Below are 20,134 nucleotides of genomic sequence, written 5' to 3'. Positions count from 1 at the left end.
GATAAGACATTCTGAACGACTCGACCCCCCCCCCCCCCCATCTCCGTTCCTCTCTCTTCTGTAAGCAAATGATTTAGATCTGCGTCTCTCCGTCTCTCTCTCTCTCCTCTGGTTTGATTAAAGTCTCGGTAAGCGGCGTTGTGCTGGTGCCGGTGAAGCTGCTCCCGTCACTCTCCTCAATTAGAGTAATTACCCCCCCCCCCCCACTCGCTCAGCCTCTAATCAGTTCATTAAAAACAAAATGGAGAGAATTAGCATAAAGACAGGGGGCTGATTCAGACAGCACTGCCGCCAGGCCTCGTCCCCTCTCACTTACGCTCATCATCATCATCATCATCAAGACCATGCTGACGATGCAGCACAGTCATATCACCATCCGCCTTGACAACAGCTAATGGCCTTCACTGGGGACAATCAGGGTAATACCAATCTCTCTGTCTCTCTCTCATTCTGTCTCTCTCTCTCTGCATTCTCTCTTTCGTTCCGTTTCTCTCTCTTTCTGTCTTTCTCTCTCTCTCTCTCTTTTGAAAACTAGTTTCCCAGTTCTCTTTCCCCTCTCTCTCTATTCTCTAAGAGTGACAAAGGCTTTTTAAGTTTCTGTTCTAACCATAACAAAGATTTTCCAGCATTAAACTTATGACCCCCCCCCCCCCCCCCGGAATGCAATTTCCTACCTCTCATTATCTACATTACACCCTGCTTGTACCAACTAACAGTGCCAGACCGCCACCAGGTAGGCAGAGACCCTCAACCCAAAATGACCCCTCGTTCTGCCACACACAGCTTCTCAGAAAGAGCACGTTTTTGGGACATTGTTAAAAAACAAAAGTCAGCTTACAACAAGTGTGTTTTACCATACTCACTAAGTCCCGCCCCCACAGAGGTCAGAGGTGAGACGCTCACCTCGATTGAGGGTGGGTGTGCTGTTGATGTCTCCTGACATGAAGGAGGACTCGGTCTGCTTCCTCACTGTGTCGTTCCACATGCGCCGGATACGGCTCTGAATACACACACACACAAACACACAAGCACACGCAAACACACAAGCACACGCAAACACACAAGCACATGCAAACACACGCATACACACAGAGAAATTACTCTCACCCCCCGTTGATGTATCTGTCACATCGTAATCTCCACATCGAGCCGCAGCTGTTTGGAAATGGCAACGTTTTCATTTAGCTGTTAGTGCACAAGCTGCTGTGTATGTGAAGTGTGTGATGCACGTAAAAGCCCCAGTGTGGGGCACCTCCAGTATATCATGTGTTAATGGTGCAGCGATGGCCTTTGAACACAGACATGGAGCCATGATATGTAAATGAGCCCCTACTTACTCAAAAAAAAAAACCTAAATAATTCTGGTCAAATGTGTGCGTGTGTGTGTGTGTGTGCGTGTGTGTCACACCTGTCTGTGTGTGGCAGCATGGCGGGCCTGACTGCCCGTGTAGTAGCGGTTGTTGGTGCGTAGGGCGGAGTTCTTCAGAGAGCCGTGGGAGCTGGAGGTGGAGGAGCGACCACAGCAATACGAATGACGCAGACACTTACTGTACTCCTTATGGACCTACACACACACACAAACACACGCACACGCACAAACACATGCACACACACACACACGCACGCACGCACGCACACACACACACACACCATACAACACGCACACACACACACACAAACACACACACACACACCATACAACACGCACACACACATACACATACACACACCATACAACACACACACACAGACACACAACAGACACACACAACACAGACACACACACACACACAACACACACACACAGACACACACACACACACACAACACGCACACGCACACACACACACACCATACAACACACACACACATGCACGCACACACACACCATACAACACACACACACATGCACGCACACACACACCATACAACACACACATACACATACACACACCATACAACACACACAGACACACACACACACACACAACACAGACACACACACACACAACACACACGCACGCACGCACACACACACACACACGCACACACCATACAACACACGCACACACACACTCACACACACACGCACGCACACACGCACGCACACACACACACCATACAACGCACACACACACACACACACACACATACACACACCATACAACACACACACACAGACACGCACGCACACACACACACACACACACACACACACCATACAACACACACACACACACACCATACAACACACACACACACACACACCATACAACACACACACACACACACACCATACAACACACACACACACACACACCATACAACACACACACACCATACAACACACACACACACAACACACACACACCATACAACACACACACACAACACACAGACACCATACAACACACACACACACGCACACACACCATACAACACACACACACACACGCACACACACCATACAACACACACACACACGCACACACACACCATACAACACACACACACACGCACACACACACCATACAACACACACACACACACACGCACACAAACCATACAACACACACACACACACCATACAACACACACACACACACACACACACACCATACAACACACACACACGCACACACACCATACAACACACACACACACACGCACACACACCATACAACACACACACACGCACACACACACACCATACAACACACACACACACACACACACACACACGCACACACACCATACAACACACACACACACCATACAACACACACACACACACACACACCATACAACACACCATACAACACACGCACACACACACACACACACGCGCACACACCATACAACACACGCACACACAAACACACACACACCATACAACACACGCACACACACCATACAACACACGCACACACACCATACAACACACGCACACACATCAAAGAACATAAAAATATTAATTTTATGATGCACTATAAACCTTGTATCTGTAATTTATGGATCACACCCTCATTTTCGTTAATGTGTATGCACACACACATGCACGCACACACACCTTCTTCTGCAGGGCACAGTGAAACATGAAGATGAACATGCCCTGGAAGGCATTGAAGGTGGTGAAGAGGTAAGCCATGATGACCGTGTTCTCGTTGATGAAGAGGAGGCCGAAGGCCCATGTCAGGCCTAGGAGGAAGAGCAGGGCGATGGCCCCCAGCGCCCAGGACCTGCAACACAACCAGCAACTGTCCTCTCACTCCACCACAGCAGGGCGTGCCGGGTGTTTGTGGGTGTTTGGTGCCTCGCCAGCGCATGCCGGTCTTACTTGATGCTGTCCAGGCGGCTGGAGTCGGGTTTGAGGGCGGAGGAGTTGCGGACCATCTTGTGCAGGGTGATCACCAGGAACACAAGATTCAGCTAGAGGTCAAAGGTCATAAGAGGTTATGTAGGCTGCACAGTGCTCGGTAACACAGAAGTTTGACTATTCTGGAGCTCACGGCACCAGCCCAGCAGTACGAGGGGTCAGCAGCTACTGAAAAACTTCTACACTTAATATTTTTAGACATAATTATACAGGTCTTGGTCAGTTTTTCAAAATTCATGATCAATATTAAGCGTTTTTGTTTTTAAAGAGAATATGAAAAGGGGGGCAGGATGTTGGAGATGAAAGGAAGAGAGTGCAAGATGTGTAGAAGGCGAGTGAGCTGATCTTCGGGGGGGAGGACAGAGAGAGAAAGGAAGGAGGGAAAGAAGGAGAGAGAGAGTGAGAGGGAATGAGGGAATGAGAGAGGAGAGAGAGAAGGTTAGTGAAAGAGACAGATGTGGAGAGAAGGAGAGAGAGAACAGTACCATAATGATGAAGGACACAGGACCAATGAAGCTCCAGACGAAGTAGTTATCCACCCGCAACCAGCACCTACACACACACACACACAACATAAAGCCCCAAACACATGAATACACACATCCCAGAACCACACAAAGAGAACATCATCATCTTCTCCATCATCAATCATCTGACAATAACACCCACAATCCAACATGCTGTCCTCGTCTAATTAATCAAAGCCCCAGCCATCTATTAAACCTGTACAGGAGGAGGGTCTCCTTCACCAAACAGCCTGACGTGGTGCCAGTTTCTCTTAAGACGTTATTACAGCCGTGGCTGTGGTCGGTCTCTCTCATCTGACACCAGGCCAGTGACGAAGACGGGAGCCAAGCGTGACTCTCTGACGTCCATCGCTAGCAGGCTGGAGTCAGGGTCTAATTTAAACGCCCTGCAGTTGACACCACACCCCCCCAAAAGCCTGCACGCACGGACGCACACACACACACACACACACACACACACACATCCAGGTCCACCCACGGTTAATAATTAATTTCCCTCAACCTTTCACTCATTCTCCGGAGTTACTGCACCATCACGTCTGGCTCTACAGATACACGACCCCCTACTATCCTTGTGCCAGAAATAACAAGGAAAAAATGTAATCTATAATGTACCATATTGGCAATAAATCAGGCATATTTCCCCAGCGAGCGGCACGGGTAGTCTCGGCTCCCGGAGGGACGGACTACTGTGAAGGTGCGGAATGACTTTGCTTTCATTTAGCCAGGCTGACCGTTCCGTGGAGAACGCTCGGGACCCCGACCTTGGACGCAGGTCCCACCACCCCGCCACCACCCCACACCCCCGCCTCCAGCGCCACCCACGGGCTGCGGGGCACCTACGCCTTCTTGGTGCCGTAGCTGCGGTAGTCGATGGCAGCGGAGATGCCCACCACCAAGGCGGGGAAGCAGTAGCCACACAAGTAGTAGTACTTCCTGCGTGAGTACTCGCTCTCGAAGACCTCCACCAGCATGAAGTAGAGCTGCACACCCTCTAGACACAGCCAGGAGAACGCAGCCAGAAAAAAGAAGTGGAGCAAGCCCGCGAAGATGGGGCAGGCAATCTGTGGAGAGAGAGAGAGAGAGAGAGAGAGAGAGAACGAGAGATTTAACAGACCGAGCTTGCGTCTACGAGGTCATCTGCCCCACACCCACAACGCTGTGGAAATATATAATGCAGGCCAGTTAACTTGGTTTTCCCTGCCGATGTGAACATTAGACTGCCGGTTACCAGAACTCACCTGGTACTGGGTCTTGTCAATGCCAATGAGGAAGAGGAGCTCAGCGATGAAGAGGTTGATGCAGAGGTTCTTGTGGATGGTGTTGCGGTCAGTCTGCAGGCCGCGCAGGAAGCAGAAGGTGGAGATGCAAATGGCCAGACACACGAGGGAGATTATGATGCCCACCCAGGTGATGACAAAGAGAATCAACTCATGCATCCTCCCTGGATACTGCCAGGGAGGGAGGGAGGGAGGGAGAGGGAGAGAGAGAGAGAGAAATAAACATAAAAGGGTCATGACAAGAAAACTCAAGGACTGTGTGAGCCTGAGCGAGGGACGTCTTCAGGGGACATATGAATGTCCAAGAAAAATGTCCAACTGGAACTGTTGCTGGCTTGTGTACTTGGATGGTTTTGTGTGTGTGTGTGTGTGCGTGTGTGTGTGCGTGTGTGCTCAGATTTTTCACTATGTGTGCACCAAGAAAAGCAGATAAGACAAAAATTTGGAAAGGTTGCAACTGGAGCAGGTGCTACATATATACATGTATTTATATGTGTGTGTGTGTGTGTGTGTGTGTGTGTGTGTGTGTTCCTACATCAGGTTCATGCTGCACCATCAGCACAGCGAAGTTGGTAAGGTGTGAGCAGGAGCAGGTGGTGTGTGTGCTGTTGGTGTCCAGCAGCCTGCAGCCCTGAGATGACCAGTGACCCATCATGGACTGCTCCGAGTAGTTCCAGAAGGAACAGTTCGGACTGAAGTGGTTCTCCAGCTACAGGGTCACGGTCACACACACACACACACACACACAGCGAGGAAAACAGACACACACTATATACACACATCTGCAGGCAGCACAATTCTTATTGTCAATGTACTGATCAAAAATCTTGCAGCATAGTGTATTATTCCCTTGTGTGTGTGTGTGTGTGTGTGTGTGTGTGACCATTACCTGTAGGTGTTTCAGGGTAAAGACAACAGGCACGGTTAGAAACACGCGGCTGGACTCTTTGTTTATCGACGCCGCGATGACATGCGAGTTGACAGCTAAGCTCCGCCCCCCTGGGCCTGGCCCCACCTCCATCTTTATGGTGGCGTTTTCAGTGGAGAGGAAAGAACCCAGATTCTTATAGAGCATGAAGACCACCTTCACCTGACCTAGAGAGAGAGAGAGGGAGAACGCAAGAGTGAGAGACGGACAGAAAGAGAGATAAGTGAGACGGGGGGAAGGGAAGAGAGGAGGATGGGAGCGAGATACAAATCGAGAAACCGAGGGAAGGAGATTGTGTTAAGATCTGACAGGAGGACGGGATTAACAGGCCGAGGCGCAGCGCGGCGAGCAGGCGGCTGAAGGCTCGACGGATGAGAGAGATCATTTCATTTTTACTGCCGGGGGCGCAAAAAGAAAAAGGGAGGTAAATTTAACACAGCAGCCGACGGCAACCTGCCCCCCCCCCCCCCCCCCCTTTATTATTCCACATGAATATTTCATGCGCGGTTGTTTCAGTCATCCTAATCTCTCTCCTGCCGCCGACCGCGGTGCAGGCCTGAAACAGAAGGGGGTGGAACCTGCACAGGAGAAAGTGATGTAAGGAGAGGCGAGAGCGGACGAGAAGATGGCGGTGGTGCGGGAGAGGAGCGCGAGAGAACGCCCGAGGTAAGGAGCGCGAGCGCCGTCGGCCCGAGGGCGATAGCAATCTACACGCCTCCTCGGATATTCTATTAGCGGCGCCGTTAAGAAACCATCAGGAAAGGAATTGCCTCAGCGCTTTTCTTAACCTGATTAGACTGTTATTATCGGGCCGTAATTGCGTAAACCAGGGCTGGGAATTGTGCTAAAGCCGTGGTAAGCACGCGTGCCGACGCACGGCGCAGTTGTCTATCGCTGGCTCCGGAACTTTCTAGGTTTAGTTTAACGAGAACGACTCCTGTTTAGCTCCTTATATACGTCTGCTAAATCCTCGCTGGGGTAGCTACTCAAGAAAAGTAATCCGTTACAAATGAGCAGTTACTTCCTACAAACTACAGCGGGATTACTTTACTCATTACTTCTTGGAAAACGTAATCATGGCGCCCATTTTATTTACTCGAGTGTTTCTCTTTAAAACCTTCACAAACCTGAACCAACTGGAAAATATAGAGCTGACAGCTAATAGACCTTTCAGTACTTTATTAAGGCAGAGCTAATTAGTCATGTAAATTAGGCATATCGCATAAAAGGCAATATAAAGGTTTTATAGCGTGCTGTCTGATTAGATTCTCTGACAGGAGGAAGGCTGTTTCAGGCTCATGCTTAGCTTCAGTTCACAGAAATGTTTTTAACTTTATCTTCAATTCATTCAGCATATGAAGAGAATCTCCATGTATTTCCCCATATGGTCGCCCCTGTGAAATCTGTAAAAAAAAAAAAAAAAAATTCTTGCACTCACTTCACACTAGTCACGTCCACGATTCACATGGCGCAAGTTAGCTCTAGCTCTGTCAGCTGTAACACAGTCAGGTGTAGCAATCTCAGCTGTAACATTATCAGTTGCAGCACATGGCTGTAACACTCTTAAGTTGTAACACTGTCAACAGTAACATTATCAGTTGTAACACTGTCAGCTATAACACTGTCAGCAGTAACATTATCAGCTGTAACACTGTCATCTATAACACTATTAGCTGTAACACTGTCAGCAGTAACACTGTCAGCAGTAACATTATCAGCTGTAACACTGTCAGCTATAACACTGTCAGCAGTAACATTATCAGCTGTAACACTGTCATCTATAACACTGTCATCTATAACACTGTCAGCAGTAACACTGTCAGCTGTAACACTGTCAGCTGTAACACTGTCAGCTGTAACACTGTCAGCTCTAACACTGCTAACTTACATTTTTAAGCCAAACACAGTCACCTTTCCAAGTCTTTCGTGCAGGTTCATATTTTCTCCCCAGTGTGCTGGTGTTTATAGAACATGGTTCAGTGAATATCGCTCCTGCCTGTGTGTTCAATACCACCAGACCGACCCACCCACTGCACTGCCAACGATCTCCAGGGAGACGGTGAGAGGGCACGGTGACCAACTGCGGCAGCTGGACCGCGTGGCCTAGACTCGATTCTTCTCCAAAGACGCAAGTGTAGTGTCCAAACGTGGCTGGTTCAGCTTGCAACCTCCCCCTGGAGCTCTTGCTGAGGGGAATCAGTTGGAACAGGGAGAAGTGTGTGGGGGTGCTGTAGACCCATCTGGACCTAGAGTGGGGAACTCGTATCGGATCAGACGCATGGCCATCGATTGTCCTGATAATGAGGTGATGATATTGTGGCCAAAAAAAGTTGATGAATGCAAATTGTCACGTTTTTGTGGTGCTAGAGGGAGATGTTAGAATGCACAAAGTCAGAGGAAGGTGAAAGGTGAAAGGTGACAGAGAGACAGAGAGAGAGAGGGAGAGGAAACAGTGACTGACCGTTGCGGCTGTACTGTTTGACAGTCGAGGCAGACAGCTGGATGCTCCCATCACTGGGGCTGTTCTGGGGAAAGGCCAGATCTTTCAGCTCCACCTCAGTGTTCATGATGTACACCTCCAGATCTGACCCGTACACACACACGCACACACACACGGTCAGTATTTAAGCACAATGTTGTATTTCAAATCAAGCATTCATATATGACGTACACACAGTCACACAGGGATAGTGTTTTAAACACATGCTCATGCACACACTCACACGTACGCACGGCATATATCCCCACACTGACCCTTCCTCACCGATGTTGGCAGCGTGGTCCGTGAAGCTGTTCCCGTACATATTGTTGGCCAGCAGGAAGGCGCCTTTCTCCATGACGTCCAGCAGCAGCGTGGCGGTGTGAGCCTGCTCTGTCACATTCATGTCCCGCCATGACTCCAGAGCCTCGCTACGCAGCAGATTATCTACCGTCTGGACCACCGCCTGCACACACGCACACATACACAAAAACACACGTATGTACACACACACACGCCCACGGGACAGACACGGCATGGTCACACAGATGCATGCACATAGACATATCAATGTACAACCACAGGCAAATGCGTGCACGCGCACACACACACAAGCAGTTGAGATGCAAACAGATGTATAAATAGTCTGAAACTCAATGCTGGAGACTAGCTCCAGTACTTCAACACCTGAACAGGCCTCTCAAATCAAGGCTCTCATCAGCTCACATTGCCCAAGCTGCCCTGCCAAACGACTCCATTACAAATGTCACCGAGGACACAGAGACGTCACGCTAAGAGCAGCAGCCCGAGCTCCCGTGTTACAGGCGAGGGGGGCCGTCAGGAGAGAAGTCAACCGCCAACACCCCCCGGAGCCCCCACCCACCCACACCCCCCGGAGAGAGAGAGAGCCAGAGCTGTGAGTCATAGCTTAAACAAGCACGCAGCCATAGAGAGGAAATCACACTGAATGAGAGAGAGAGAGAGAGAGAGAGAGAGAGAATAAGAGAGAGAGAGACAGACAGATAGACACAGACAGACAGAGAGATACTAAGACATTCAGAGAGAGAGAGAGAGCAAATGAGAATGGGAGAGAGAGAGACAGACAGAGAGATACTAAGACAGTCAGAGAGAGAGAGAGAGAAGAGAGGGAGTAGAAAGAGTGATGGAGTGGCACACTGCATTACCTGAATGTACGCACGGCAGGTCCGCTCTCTCTTCTGCAACTGTAGTGCAGAACACACACACACACACACACACACACACACACACACCACACACACACAACTCATGTTTTTCTACATGTTGGGTGCATTGGTACAGTTAGTTTTGAGTGTTGTGTGTTTGTGTGTGTGTGTGGGGGGGGCGGGGGGGTTACCTTGTTATAGTTCCTAGCCGCTGACTCCTTGTTTCCTGGCCTGAGGGCTTGTAGCTGTGCGTCCAGGATGTCCAGCAGCTGCTCAATAAGGCGCACGGAGGAACTGACATCACCGGCATGGACACGCCCCCTCGTGTGGTTCTTCAGCTCCCCTGCAATGTTTGCCGCATTCTCCCCACTTTTAATCTACCCACACACACACACACACACACACACACACACACAGAGCCACGTGTAAGCCCGGATCCCTGCTGAGTGTTGTGTGTAAGGGGGTTTATGGGGGGGTCGTGGGTCATGTCTGGGGCAACTCAAGCTTGCAGAAGTCTTAAGATGAGGGACTAATCCATGTCCCATTAGCACAGCGTGTTAGCAGCAGCTCTGAGCCCAACTCCTGCTGCTCAGCATGTCCTGGAGCCTGTCACTGAACCAGGAGACACACTCTCTGCACGTTACCTAGCCGATAAAGCACCTTTAACACAATGGGTACTTTTTAATAAGGCGGAAACACGAGTGGAACTAAATATAATTACAGAGGCTGTGAAAAGATTTACATTTCAATTCATTCACTGGTTTTTACTTTACGCTGGTGCAAATGGGCACACAGGGGTAACAGAACCAGCAGGGGCACGCAGGGGTCACAGAACCAGCAGGGGCACTGAGAGGTCAAAGAATCAACAAGGACACACAGGGGTCATAGAATCGGGGTGCACGGAGGGGTCACAGAACCAGGAGGGCCACAGAGATCGTCAGGCCGTTTGTCTCAGCACAGAAGACTCCTAACATAACCATCCCCTGCAGGGCCCTGGACGTGCCCTGCAACCTCCCTGTTGGCACATTTAAGGGCTGATCTGTGTCTCCGAGGGACGGGGAGGATGGACCTACCTTCTGGGACACCTGGTTGACCCACGGAGAGGTGCAGTTACTGAGATCAGGGCCCCGGGGGTTCCACTGGACAGGGGACCACAAGCAGTGGAAAGACGCGATGCCTGAGGAGAAGAGAGAGGGAGTGAGGGAGGAGGGAGGAGGGGAGAGTGAGGTAAAGCTTGCACTCGTCAGAGAGTGTGTGGGAGCAAAACCGGGTGCATGAGGGAGAGACATAATGGGAGCAGGGGCGAAGAACAGGTGCTGGAAACCAGCCACGACAGAACACCTCAAACGGAGCATGGAGGCCTCCACGGCCCCTCCCTGACCTCCCAGCCTGGAGGAGAACCCCACAGAACGATGGGGTTCCCCACAACAAAGTGGACTCAATAGATGTTTCTGTGCTCCTCCACTACAGCACTCCTCCACTACAGCACTCCTCCACTACAGCACTCTCACGCTACAGCACTCCTCCACTACAGCACTCTCACACTACAGCACTCCTCCGCTACAGCACTCCTCTACTACAGTACCCTCCCACTACAGCACTCTCTACTACAGCACTCTCTACTACAGCACTCCTCGGCTACAGCACTCCTCTACTACAGCACTCTCCCACTACAGCACTCCTCGGCTACAGCACTCCTCGGCTACAGCACTCCTCCACTACAGCACTCCTCCACTACAGCACTCTCACACTACAGCACTCCTCCGCTACAGCACTCCTCTACTACAGTACCCTCCCACTACAGCACTCCTCTACTACAGCACTCCTCCGCTACAGCACTCCTCTACTACAGTACCCTCCCACTACAGCACTCTCTACTACAGCACTCTCTACTACAGCACTCCTCGGCTACAGCACTCCTCCGCTACAGCACTCCTCGGCTACAGCACTCCTCGGCTACAGCACTCTCCCACTACAGCACTCTCCCACTACAGCACTCCTCAGTGCCTCTCCGCCTGGTGATGAGAGGTGCCTCAGTTTTCTGGGACGGCCCATTCTGGTTTGGAGATCAGCTTGCCAAAGACTTCCTTTCGTGAAGGAGTTTCCCAGTGGCCAGGCGCACTGGGGAGCCTGGGTGGGACCACAGAGAGACACACAAACACACACACACACACAATTTATACCATCGGGAACTCGTGAATCGCTCACGCATGCATACATGCACTTAAAGCCCGCGCCAATCACGCGCAAGCACACACAAAAGGCCCGTCTCTTGGACAGCTCCCCCCACAACTCCCCCCGCCCTGCTCCGAGTGAGGACTGCCGACACACCACATCACCTTCGGGAGATTTCCAGCCCTCACACACGAGCCGAGGCCTCCCATGCGCTAATGCCGCGGCCGCCACTAACAACAGCCTTCGTTCCTGTGTCGCGACGGCTTTGTTCCTCCATCCTGTGCGTTCGTCCCTCCATCCGCCCACTCCCTTTGTCCGTCCATCTCGGACTGTAGCAGAACAAGCCCCGCCCCCTCCTCCCCGGTGACACGCCCCACGCAATCTGCCGCTAACGAGTGCTTGCATTTCCTGGAGGCGGGACACGCCCCATCACCAGAAACATTCCAGCCGTGAGACACTTAAAGGGGACATGTGAACAGCTCTGGTTTTTTTTCAGCATTCATGCGCATACATTTGCGTATCTGGACCGCCTAGCAACCCACAAATTTTGTGGGCTGCCTCGGTCAAAAAAAACACGGGATTCAACAAGCCGTCTGGCTTCCTTTCCTACGCCCCGTTCCTACGCTCAGAATAACCCCCCCCCCCCCCCCAGACTATGTCCGGCTTTGCGAAGGTGCACCAGTCCCGCTAGCACTATGCTGCAGCTAAGAGCTAAGCGTGGCGACGGACCACCACAGAACGCTACGCCAGCCCCCAGACTCGCAGGAAAGAGGAGCCGAACGGAAACGGTTCCTTTTTCATGGCAGCGTTCCTGCTATGGTTCATGACTTGAACGAGGCGTGGTGAGGACGACGCACAGATGTAGCTCACCGAACGCAATGGTTTAATGATGCTGTTAATGTTAATAAGTACATAATATTTATAACACTCTATTAACTGGTAAACATACATCATCATGAGATATGGGGAAGACAATCCCACACCCCCTGCCTGGACCGCTGACAGGTACTGGTGTCGAGAAAACACTACTGGCTGTTACCCAGAATGTTTGGGTTTTACTGGTGTAATGGAATAGCTTGACTTTTATGCTACTCGCATTAATTTAAATGCCAGACACCTAGTTTTTTTTATAGTTGATACATAGCGCACTACATTCACACTCGAGTGGTTAAGAGTGGGTTGTCCGTGATGACGCCTCCACAGCCAGCAAGACCGTATGACCTTAGGCAACATACAAATACAGAAATGTTGAATAAAGCTAATAACTAACCGTCCGGAAATGGCCTTTTGTACCCTTGTTTCTCACACTTCTCACACTCTTCTTGCTCGTGTACAGATCAAGCAAATATGGATGCACTTCTGTGTTTTCTCTGGCAGTCATGTTTCGCCCAGGGTTCACACTCAACGGTTGTCATAGCAGCAAGAAGCCATACACCCCCACGGAAAAGGGGGGCGGGGTTAGCAGTGGCTCATTATCATTTAAAGGAATAGATGCTCAATCCAGCCTCTCTGGACAGGATGAGAAGGTGGTTGAGCCTTTTAATATATTAACAATAGCATGTCACAGACATTTTCATTAAGACCCAAGGGAAATGTGTCAACTTATGAAAAAGGAGTGTATCACCTTTAAAAAGATGTGATTAAAAAAAAAGTTCAAAAGAACAGAATTCAATTAAATTCAAATCGATTTGATATGCCAACGGGAAAACTCCCTTGTGGGTAAGATAGAAACCGCACACTCCGAGGGCCCGACTCAAACACATGCTAATGAGGATAGGCTCCGCCTCCACTCACCCAGGGAGCCTTTAGGGCAGGGCCGGTCCACCGTCTCGCCCCTCTGGGTGGAGGGCCACTGCACGCCCCGCGCCACGTTGGCCTCGCATGCCTGCGTCTCAGGGCCCTGGGGTGGGCGCAGCGGCCGGTGCATCACGGGCACCGTGGCGGTGATGGGCCGCAAGTCGGGGGCCTTGTTAATGGCCCCGATGGGGTGAGAGGTGGGTGGCAGCAGGCGGGTGGTGGACGCGCTGGAGGCCGGGCTGGATGACCTCGCTGGGGTGGTGCTGGCCATTTGCGTGGTGGCCAGCGGCCCTGAGAAAACGCGGAGAGGGAGAGGGAGAGAGAGAGAGAGAGAGAGCGTAAGGGGGGGAGCTGAGGGAAAGCGTTTCGGAGCGCTTTAAAGCCCGAGCCGAAAGGTTAGCAGGCGGTTGAGGGCGCAGCCAGAGCGCGAAACAAAGAGGAATAGGGAGGGGCAAGCGTTTGATGTCTCACACAAGTGCAAATCCAGCAGCCCGTCACACAATAACAGGAGTAGCAGCGACGTCTGAGAATCGGCCGCCTCCCGATTACGTCTGTCGCTGCTTTAGGTCTGCGTCTCAAAGCTCTCTCTGGAGAGCCTGAGTGTGTGTGTGTGTGTGTGTGTGTAAAGGAGAGGGAGAGAGAGAGGGAATAGAGAAGAATGAATAATTGATCAGATAGCAGATATTTCACAGTAATCGGAGTAAGTCGTTAGCCGCCATTGTTAATAAAGACGTGCAGACAACGAAGAGAAAGAATCAAAAGCACAGAGGGGAACATTAAGAGAACATTAGCAAGCACAGACAGCTGTGTCCACCTGTCTGTCACTCCCAAAGCTCTGTGTCTCTCTATTTCTCTGTCTCTCTCTCGTCTCTCTATTTCTCTGTGTCTCTCTCTATTTCTCTGTGTCTCTTTATTTCTCTGTCTCTCTCTCTCTGTCTCTCTCTATTTCTCTGTCTCTTTATTTATCTGTGTCTCTCTCTCTGTGTCTCTCTCTGTCTCTCTCTGTTTCTATTTCTCTGTATCTGTGTCTCTATTTCTCTGTATCTCTCTATTTCTGTCTCTCTATTTCTCTGTCTCTCTATTTCTCTGTCTCTGTGTCTCTCTAGTTCTCTGTGTCTCTCTATTTCTCTGTCTCTCTGTCTCTCTATTTCTCTGTGTCTCTATTTCTCTGTCTCTCTATTTCTGTCTCTATAGTTTTCTGTGTCTCTCTATTTCTGTGTGTCTCTCTCTCTCTTTGTCTCTCTCTGTGTCTCTCTCTATTTCTCTGTGTCTCTCTGTCTCTCTATTTCTCTGTGTCTCTCTATTTCTCTGTGTCTCTCTGTCTCTCTATTTCTGTCTCTCTATAGTTTTCTGTGTCTCTCTGTGTCTCTTGTTTCCAAAGCTTGGTTTCCAGTAGGAGAACCCAGTTCCGTCTTCATGCACCCCCTCCCCAGCATCCGCCTCTCTCACCAGTGGTGGGGTCCGGCGGGCCGAACTGCAGCGGGTAGCGCAGGACGTTGTAGTTGTTCCACACGTAGAGCTGGTTGTCGCGCGGGTTGTAGTCTACGGAGGAGATATACTGATAGGGGTTGGGGAAGCTGATGTGAACCGGCTCCTCCTGGTTACGGTTGGTGTTGTAGGCGTAGAGGACGAGGTCGCCTCCCGCCTCGCTGTCGTCGTCTTGGTAGACGGAGCGCACGGCGTACAACACGCCGCACGCCATGAAGGCGTTGGACGCCAGCCGCTTGTCGAAGCCGGTCTCCCATGTGCCCTCGAAACGCAGCGTGTACGGGTTCACCTGGCCCCAAGACAGCAAAAGCCGAATCAGCACAGCTGCGGGGCTAGGGGTTAAAGGTCAGAGCTCGGCATGGGGGCGTGTTTTGGTCTTAGCGCAAAGATCTTCTACAGCCAAAAAGACAGCATGTCACAGGAAGTGAAATAAAGTTTTTTTCACGCACACATCTGAGTCATTAATAGATGCATAGCAACACTTTTTTTTTTTTGAATAATTTCGACCTAGTGATCTCTTAAATAGAATCCAGGCTTGGGAGAGAACAGAAACTTTCAAACTATGAACTCCTCAAAGCTGACAGAACTGGTGCGAATGTGTGCTGGGAGCCCCCGTGAGGTAGACTGACAGTCAGGACGAGAGAGAGAGAGAAAGAGAGAGAGAGAGAGAGAAAGAGAGAGAGAGAGAGAGAGAGCGAGAGAGAGCCCCCGTTGCTTTGAAATGAAGCCGTGTGCAGAAATTACAGCAAATGTGAGGAAATGATGCATGTTGAGGAACTTGTAGCAGAGACACACACCATGAGCCACGTACTCTCTCACACCTTACCAACTTTGTTGTGCTGATGGCGCAGCATAAGCAGCACACACACACGCACAGGCACACACATTCAGTCTCTCACACTCTCTCTCTCTCTCACACACACACACACAATATACACACATAATCGCTGCACTCACCTGACTGACCACCAGTCGTCCGTTGTTGGACTCCGTGGCGTAGATGACCCACAGGCCATTCTCGTCCACGGCCAGGTCGATGTCGGACTTGCCGCCCCAGCGGTAGGGCGAGGTGTCGTGGTAGTTGGCGTTGGTGACGATGGCCTCACCGCTCTTGATGCGCGTGCGCAGGTCGTACTTCACGATGTTGCGCGTGCGCTCCTTGTTGTAGAAGACGGCACCATCATACACCACGAAGCCCGTGCCGTCCACGCGGTTCGGCAACCTGGGAAACCGCGGCGGGAACGACAACGGCCGTGCGGTCAGCTCCGAAGGAGCCGTACACACTAAAAACCGCAACGTTTCACTATCGCAAAGTCCTCTGGGTCATCTCCAGCACTCTAACTCTAACGGCACAGATCTACTGATCAGACAGTATTAAACTCTCTGGTTGATATATGTGCACATAGACACTGTGTCCTTCAAGCAGAGCTTCAGAGCTCATTTAAGATCACTGCAGAACAACTCTAGTTAAGTTGGACAATTCTGAGTGCAGCACCAAAGCCAAAAGACTTCAGAACCTGGACACACTCTCACTATCATTATCATCACCTGTGCATGCTCTCACCAATCATCACCCGGGCACGTTCTCACCAATCAGAAAGTTTGGCCTCAAATCAACCATTTAGGCTCAGACTGTGGTGCTCTGGACGGAGAGGGAGGCTCACTTGTAGGTGGTTGTGGCGCGGTTCTGTCTGAGGTCGTCCCACGAGGCGTACTCGTACAGCATGTCCGTGCGGTACGGCGTCCAGGGCATGACGTACAGCCGGTCGCCCGACTGCAGCGGGTCCTTACACCACGCACCCGACTGGTGCTCCGCCTCCTGCAGGGAGCTGGCCGGCTGGACCCGCAGCAGGGTCCCGGGACACACGAAGACTGGAGACATGGGGGGGGGGGGGGAGCGGGTGCACGGGAGGGAGAGAGACAGAAAGAGAGAGAGAGAGAGAGAGAGAGAGAGAGACACACAGCGGGGGAGAGTAGGGGAGAGAGAGACAAATGACAGAATATGAAGAGATAGCACAGACAGAAAGGGAAGAGGAGCACCGGATTAAAATGTGGAGAAGGCAGACAGAGGGGAGAGCATTACAGAGGGAGAAACAGGGGCGGACATGGGAGAAGATGTGGAGGGTTAGAATACATCCAGAGGGAAAAAGAGGGAGAGAGGGAAAAGAAGAGAGAAGGAAATTGGAAAGCGTGAGATAAATGGCTCTTCTTCAAATGGGAGAACGTGAGATGGTAAATGCTGGTTAGTTGTGCATGTGTAAGGATGTGTTGGGCCAATGGATGAGGGCTTTCTGGGGTAATGTCGGTCCTGGCCCAGTCCCACGTCTGTCGGATGAGGCTATTCCGCATGGCTCCGAGCCGGGACGCCACGGGCCGAGTTCCGGATCTACAACGGTGGCAACGCACGTCCGGTCGACACTACGTTTAAAAAAATCCGACCCACTCAGTGTGACGGTTGCCTTAAAAATACACACACACACACACATGTGCAGGAGTGCGCACTGACATGCGGTGCCCTCTATATCTGTCTTATGAAGGAGGCGATCCACATGGGAGCAGTGTGAATTAGCCGGCTGACGTATATTCACACTCTCAGCCTCGGGCTTGTGGTGGGACCCAGGAGAACATGCGCACTGCTGAGAGGAGAGAGAAGGAGAGAGGAGGGGAGGGGAGGAGAGAGGAGAGGGGAGGGGAGGAGAGAGGAGAGGAAGGGAGGTGAGTGCGCGGGGTGTTTCCAGACAGGGAACCCTGGCTGCACACAAGAGGGCGCGGGGAAACTGGCAGGGATTTCCGTCCTGACGCTCCCGCGGGCCTAGCGCGGGCTCTTATACTGATCGATTTTAAAAGCTGCCTGTGAATATAACGGAGTCGTAAGTGGACCGTACACACGCGCGCGCACTAAAACATTACGGCAAGGTCTGGAGTCCGAGCCCTGCACTCATAAAGCTCCGACAGTGCGGGACGCTCGCTGAGTCTCTCGCGCGCAGTGACTGGCGTAGTTTCGTGACAATCATAAATAAGGAATGTCCAGGCAGATAGTACGGCGCGTACAAGTTTAAAGAGAACCTTGCAGATGGAGTTTAAATGTTTTAGGAGCTTGTACCGTTGGAAAAAAAGGTTTTTGCTCTTATTCGAGTCCTGCGGGTTTTACTGTTTTAGGATGCGTGAAACGACTCGCACTGAGAGTGGAGGGACATTAAGACTTGACTACTGTCATGACTAGAGAAGCAACATTTAAAAAGTAAAATGTAACGTTATCCTTGACTTTTTTTCCTTTAAAATTTTAGCTATCTGTCGATTATGTCACTAAGAATGCCGCCTTTCGTCTCGGTAACGCTGCACAAGCTGGCCTGCCTCCGATTTCGGGGCCTGTGCACTTTCAATCATCATTCTCAAACTAGTCCTTCACTTAGGCCGTGAAATACCACGAACATCGCCCCTGGGTGTGTGTTTCACCCCGAGCTCCTGTAATGCGTTTTTACTGTTTCAGCTAACGAGTAAAGAAAGGCCACCATTTGGACAAAGAGCCACAGGAACTGTCCGCGTGAAAAAACGATGATCGGGATTGCGCTACTCTTTGTTCTCGCACATTCAAACTAGCGTTTACATCTCCTAATATCTCCTAGCAGTCTTACACACTTCAGAGAGTCGGAGCGATACTGCACTAAATTAGATTTTACAATCACCGAGGGACAGCGCGGGCCCCAAAGACGAGGGGCTCGCTGCCCGCACGCATTTCATCACGCGCCCTGCCTGCATTACCGAATAAAACGGCTGAAGAGTCGCCTTTTTAAAAACTCGGCTTATAACTAGTTTTGCTGCTGTTGTTATTATATTTGCATTTCTCTTTTCACTGTCGTAACGTTTCTTTTCCCTGTTCTCCTCCGAAAGTTTTTTGTTTGTTTGTTTTATGGTTTTTTTCGTTTTCTTTCATTTTCCTATTGTTTCGCTCCAGAAGGCTGTTATTATTCAAAGTATCAATCTTTTGGCATCGACCCACTGCCAGATTTGCTCTGTATTGTGCTAAGTATTTACATAATATCCATAACAAAAACGACGGCAAATCGTGCTTCTGTTTAGCACCCGAAGCCTATGCAAAGGAAATTCAAACTGGTGTCCACGAACCAATGAGAATGCAGAAATGGTAGAGGCGCATGCAATCCGCGCGTAGTCATGATGCGTCCATCGAATACCAAATAAGAACAGCCTCTCCAAGGCAACATGGATATTATTAGATTTCCGAGAGAATAAGGCACGTGCACCTTCCACAGAGAGGAGGGAAATGGCATTGCACGCTATAGCAGTGCGCTGCTCTATGTAGGTGACCCATGAAGAATGAACATACTGTGTGGGAGAACAATTGGGACAGATCCAGCAAGCTCTCTCTCTCTCTCTCTCTCTCTCTCCTCCCTCTCTCTCTCCTCCCTCTCTCTCTGCATCTCAGTCTCTTACACACACACACACACACACACCGACATTCTCTCTCTCTCTCTCTCTCTCTCTCTCCCCCTGTCTCTTATACACAGAAATGCCTCTGACTCATTCTCTTACATACACACAAACACACACACACACACACACACACACAGAGGTCAGCCAGAGTACCTTCTCCTTCTCCTGCTCTTCATTAAGAGGGAGGGTTGTAAACTGACGGAGGACCCATTTACCCCTGCCTTTTCCACGGGGTAATTGCGGTGCGGGTCTGACGGAGAGCCGAAACTGACGGGGCGCGCCAACGGCTGCTCCGCTGGCTGTGTGCAGAGTGACCAGGCCAAAGTTTCCTCCAGTCAGTGCTCATGTGCACAGTTCCAGACTGGGCTACTGTCAAGAGCCCATACATGCTCCTCTATCGCTGTCTCGCTGTCTCTCTCTCTCTCACGCACATACTCACACACACACA

At 50.8% G+C, this 20,134-nt stretch overlaps 1 protein-coding gene across 4 annotated transcripts in view; it reads right to left on the bottom strand.

Moving 5' to 3' along the window:
* The window catches only part of adgrl1a (adhesion G protein-coupled receptor L1a), a 108,434-nt gene that overhangs the window by 5,494 nt on the left and 82,806 nt on the right, over positions 1-20,134 (bottom strand). For 2 of the 4 annotated variants that reach the window (XM_035525300.1, XM_035525301.1), the window contains 18 exons: positions 16,899-17,106; positions 16,192-16,456; positions 15,196-15,523; positions 13,744-14,037; positions 10,848-10,951; positions 9,966-10,151; positions 9,775-9,813; positions 8,876-9,056; positions 8,573-8,695; positions 6,073-6,278; positions 5,719-5,892; positions 5,145-5,354; positions 4,747-4,967; positions 3,862-3,928; positions 3,338-3,429; positions 3,071-3,257; positions 1,409-1,564; positions 904-1,000 (listed from right to left, as the gene is read on the bottom strand). In XM_035525300.1, coding sequence (XP_035381193.1) covers positions 904-1,000; positions 1,409-1,564; positions 3,071-3,257; positions 3,338-3,429; positions 3,862-3,928; positions 4,747-4,967; positions 5,145-5,354; positions 5,719-5,892; positions 6,073-6,278; positions 8,573-8,695; positions 8,876-9,056; positions 9,775-9,813; positions 9,966-10,151; positions 10,848-10,951; positions 13,744-14,037; positions 15,196-15,523; positions 16,192-16,456; positions 16,899-17,106 — 3,138 coding nt within the window. The remainder of the gene's footprint in view (positions 1-903; positions 1,001-1,408; positions 1,565-3,070; positions 3,258-3,337; positions 3,430-3,861; positions 3,929-4,746; positions 4,968-5,144; positions 5,355-5,718; positions 5,893-6,072; positions 6,279-8,572; positions 8,696-8,875; positions 9,057-9,774; positions 9,814-9,965; positions 10,152-10,847; positions 10,952-13,743; positions 14,038-15,195; positions 15,524-16,191; positions 16,457-16,898; positions 17,107-20,134) is intronic. The other 2 variants (XM_035525302.1, XM_035525303.1) reach the window with 1 other exon arrangement.

This window comes from Electrophorus electricus, chromosome 4, assembly GCF_013358815.1.
Source record: "Electrophorus electricus isolate fEleEle1 chromosome 4, fEleEle1.pri, whole genome shotgun sequence".
Lineage (NCBI taxonomy): Eukaryota > Metazoa > Chordata > Actinopteri > Gymnotiformes > Gymnotidae > Electrophorus > Electrophorus electricus.
Note: the sequence above shows the minus strand (reverse complement) of the source record. Positions and strands in the feature narration are given on the sequence as shown.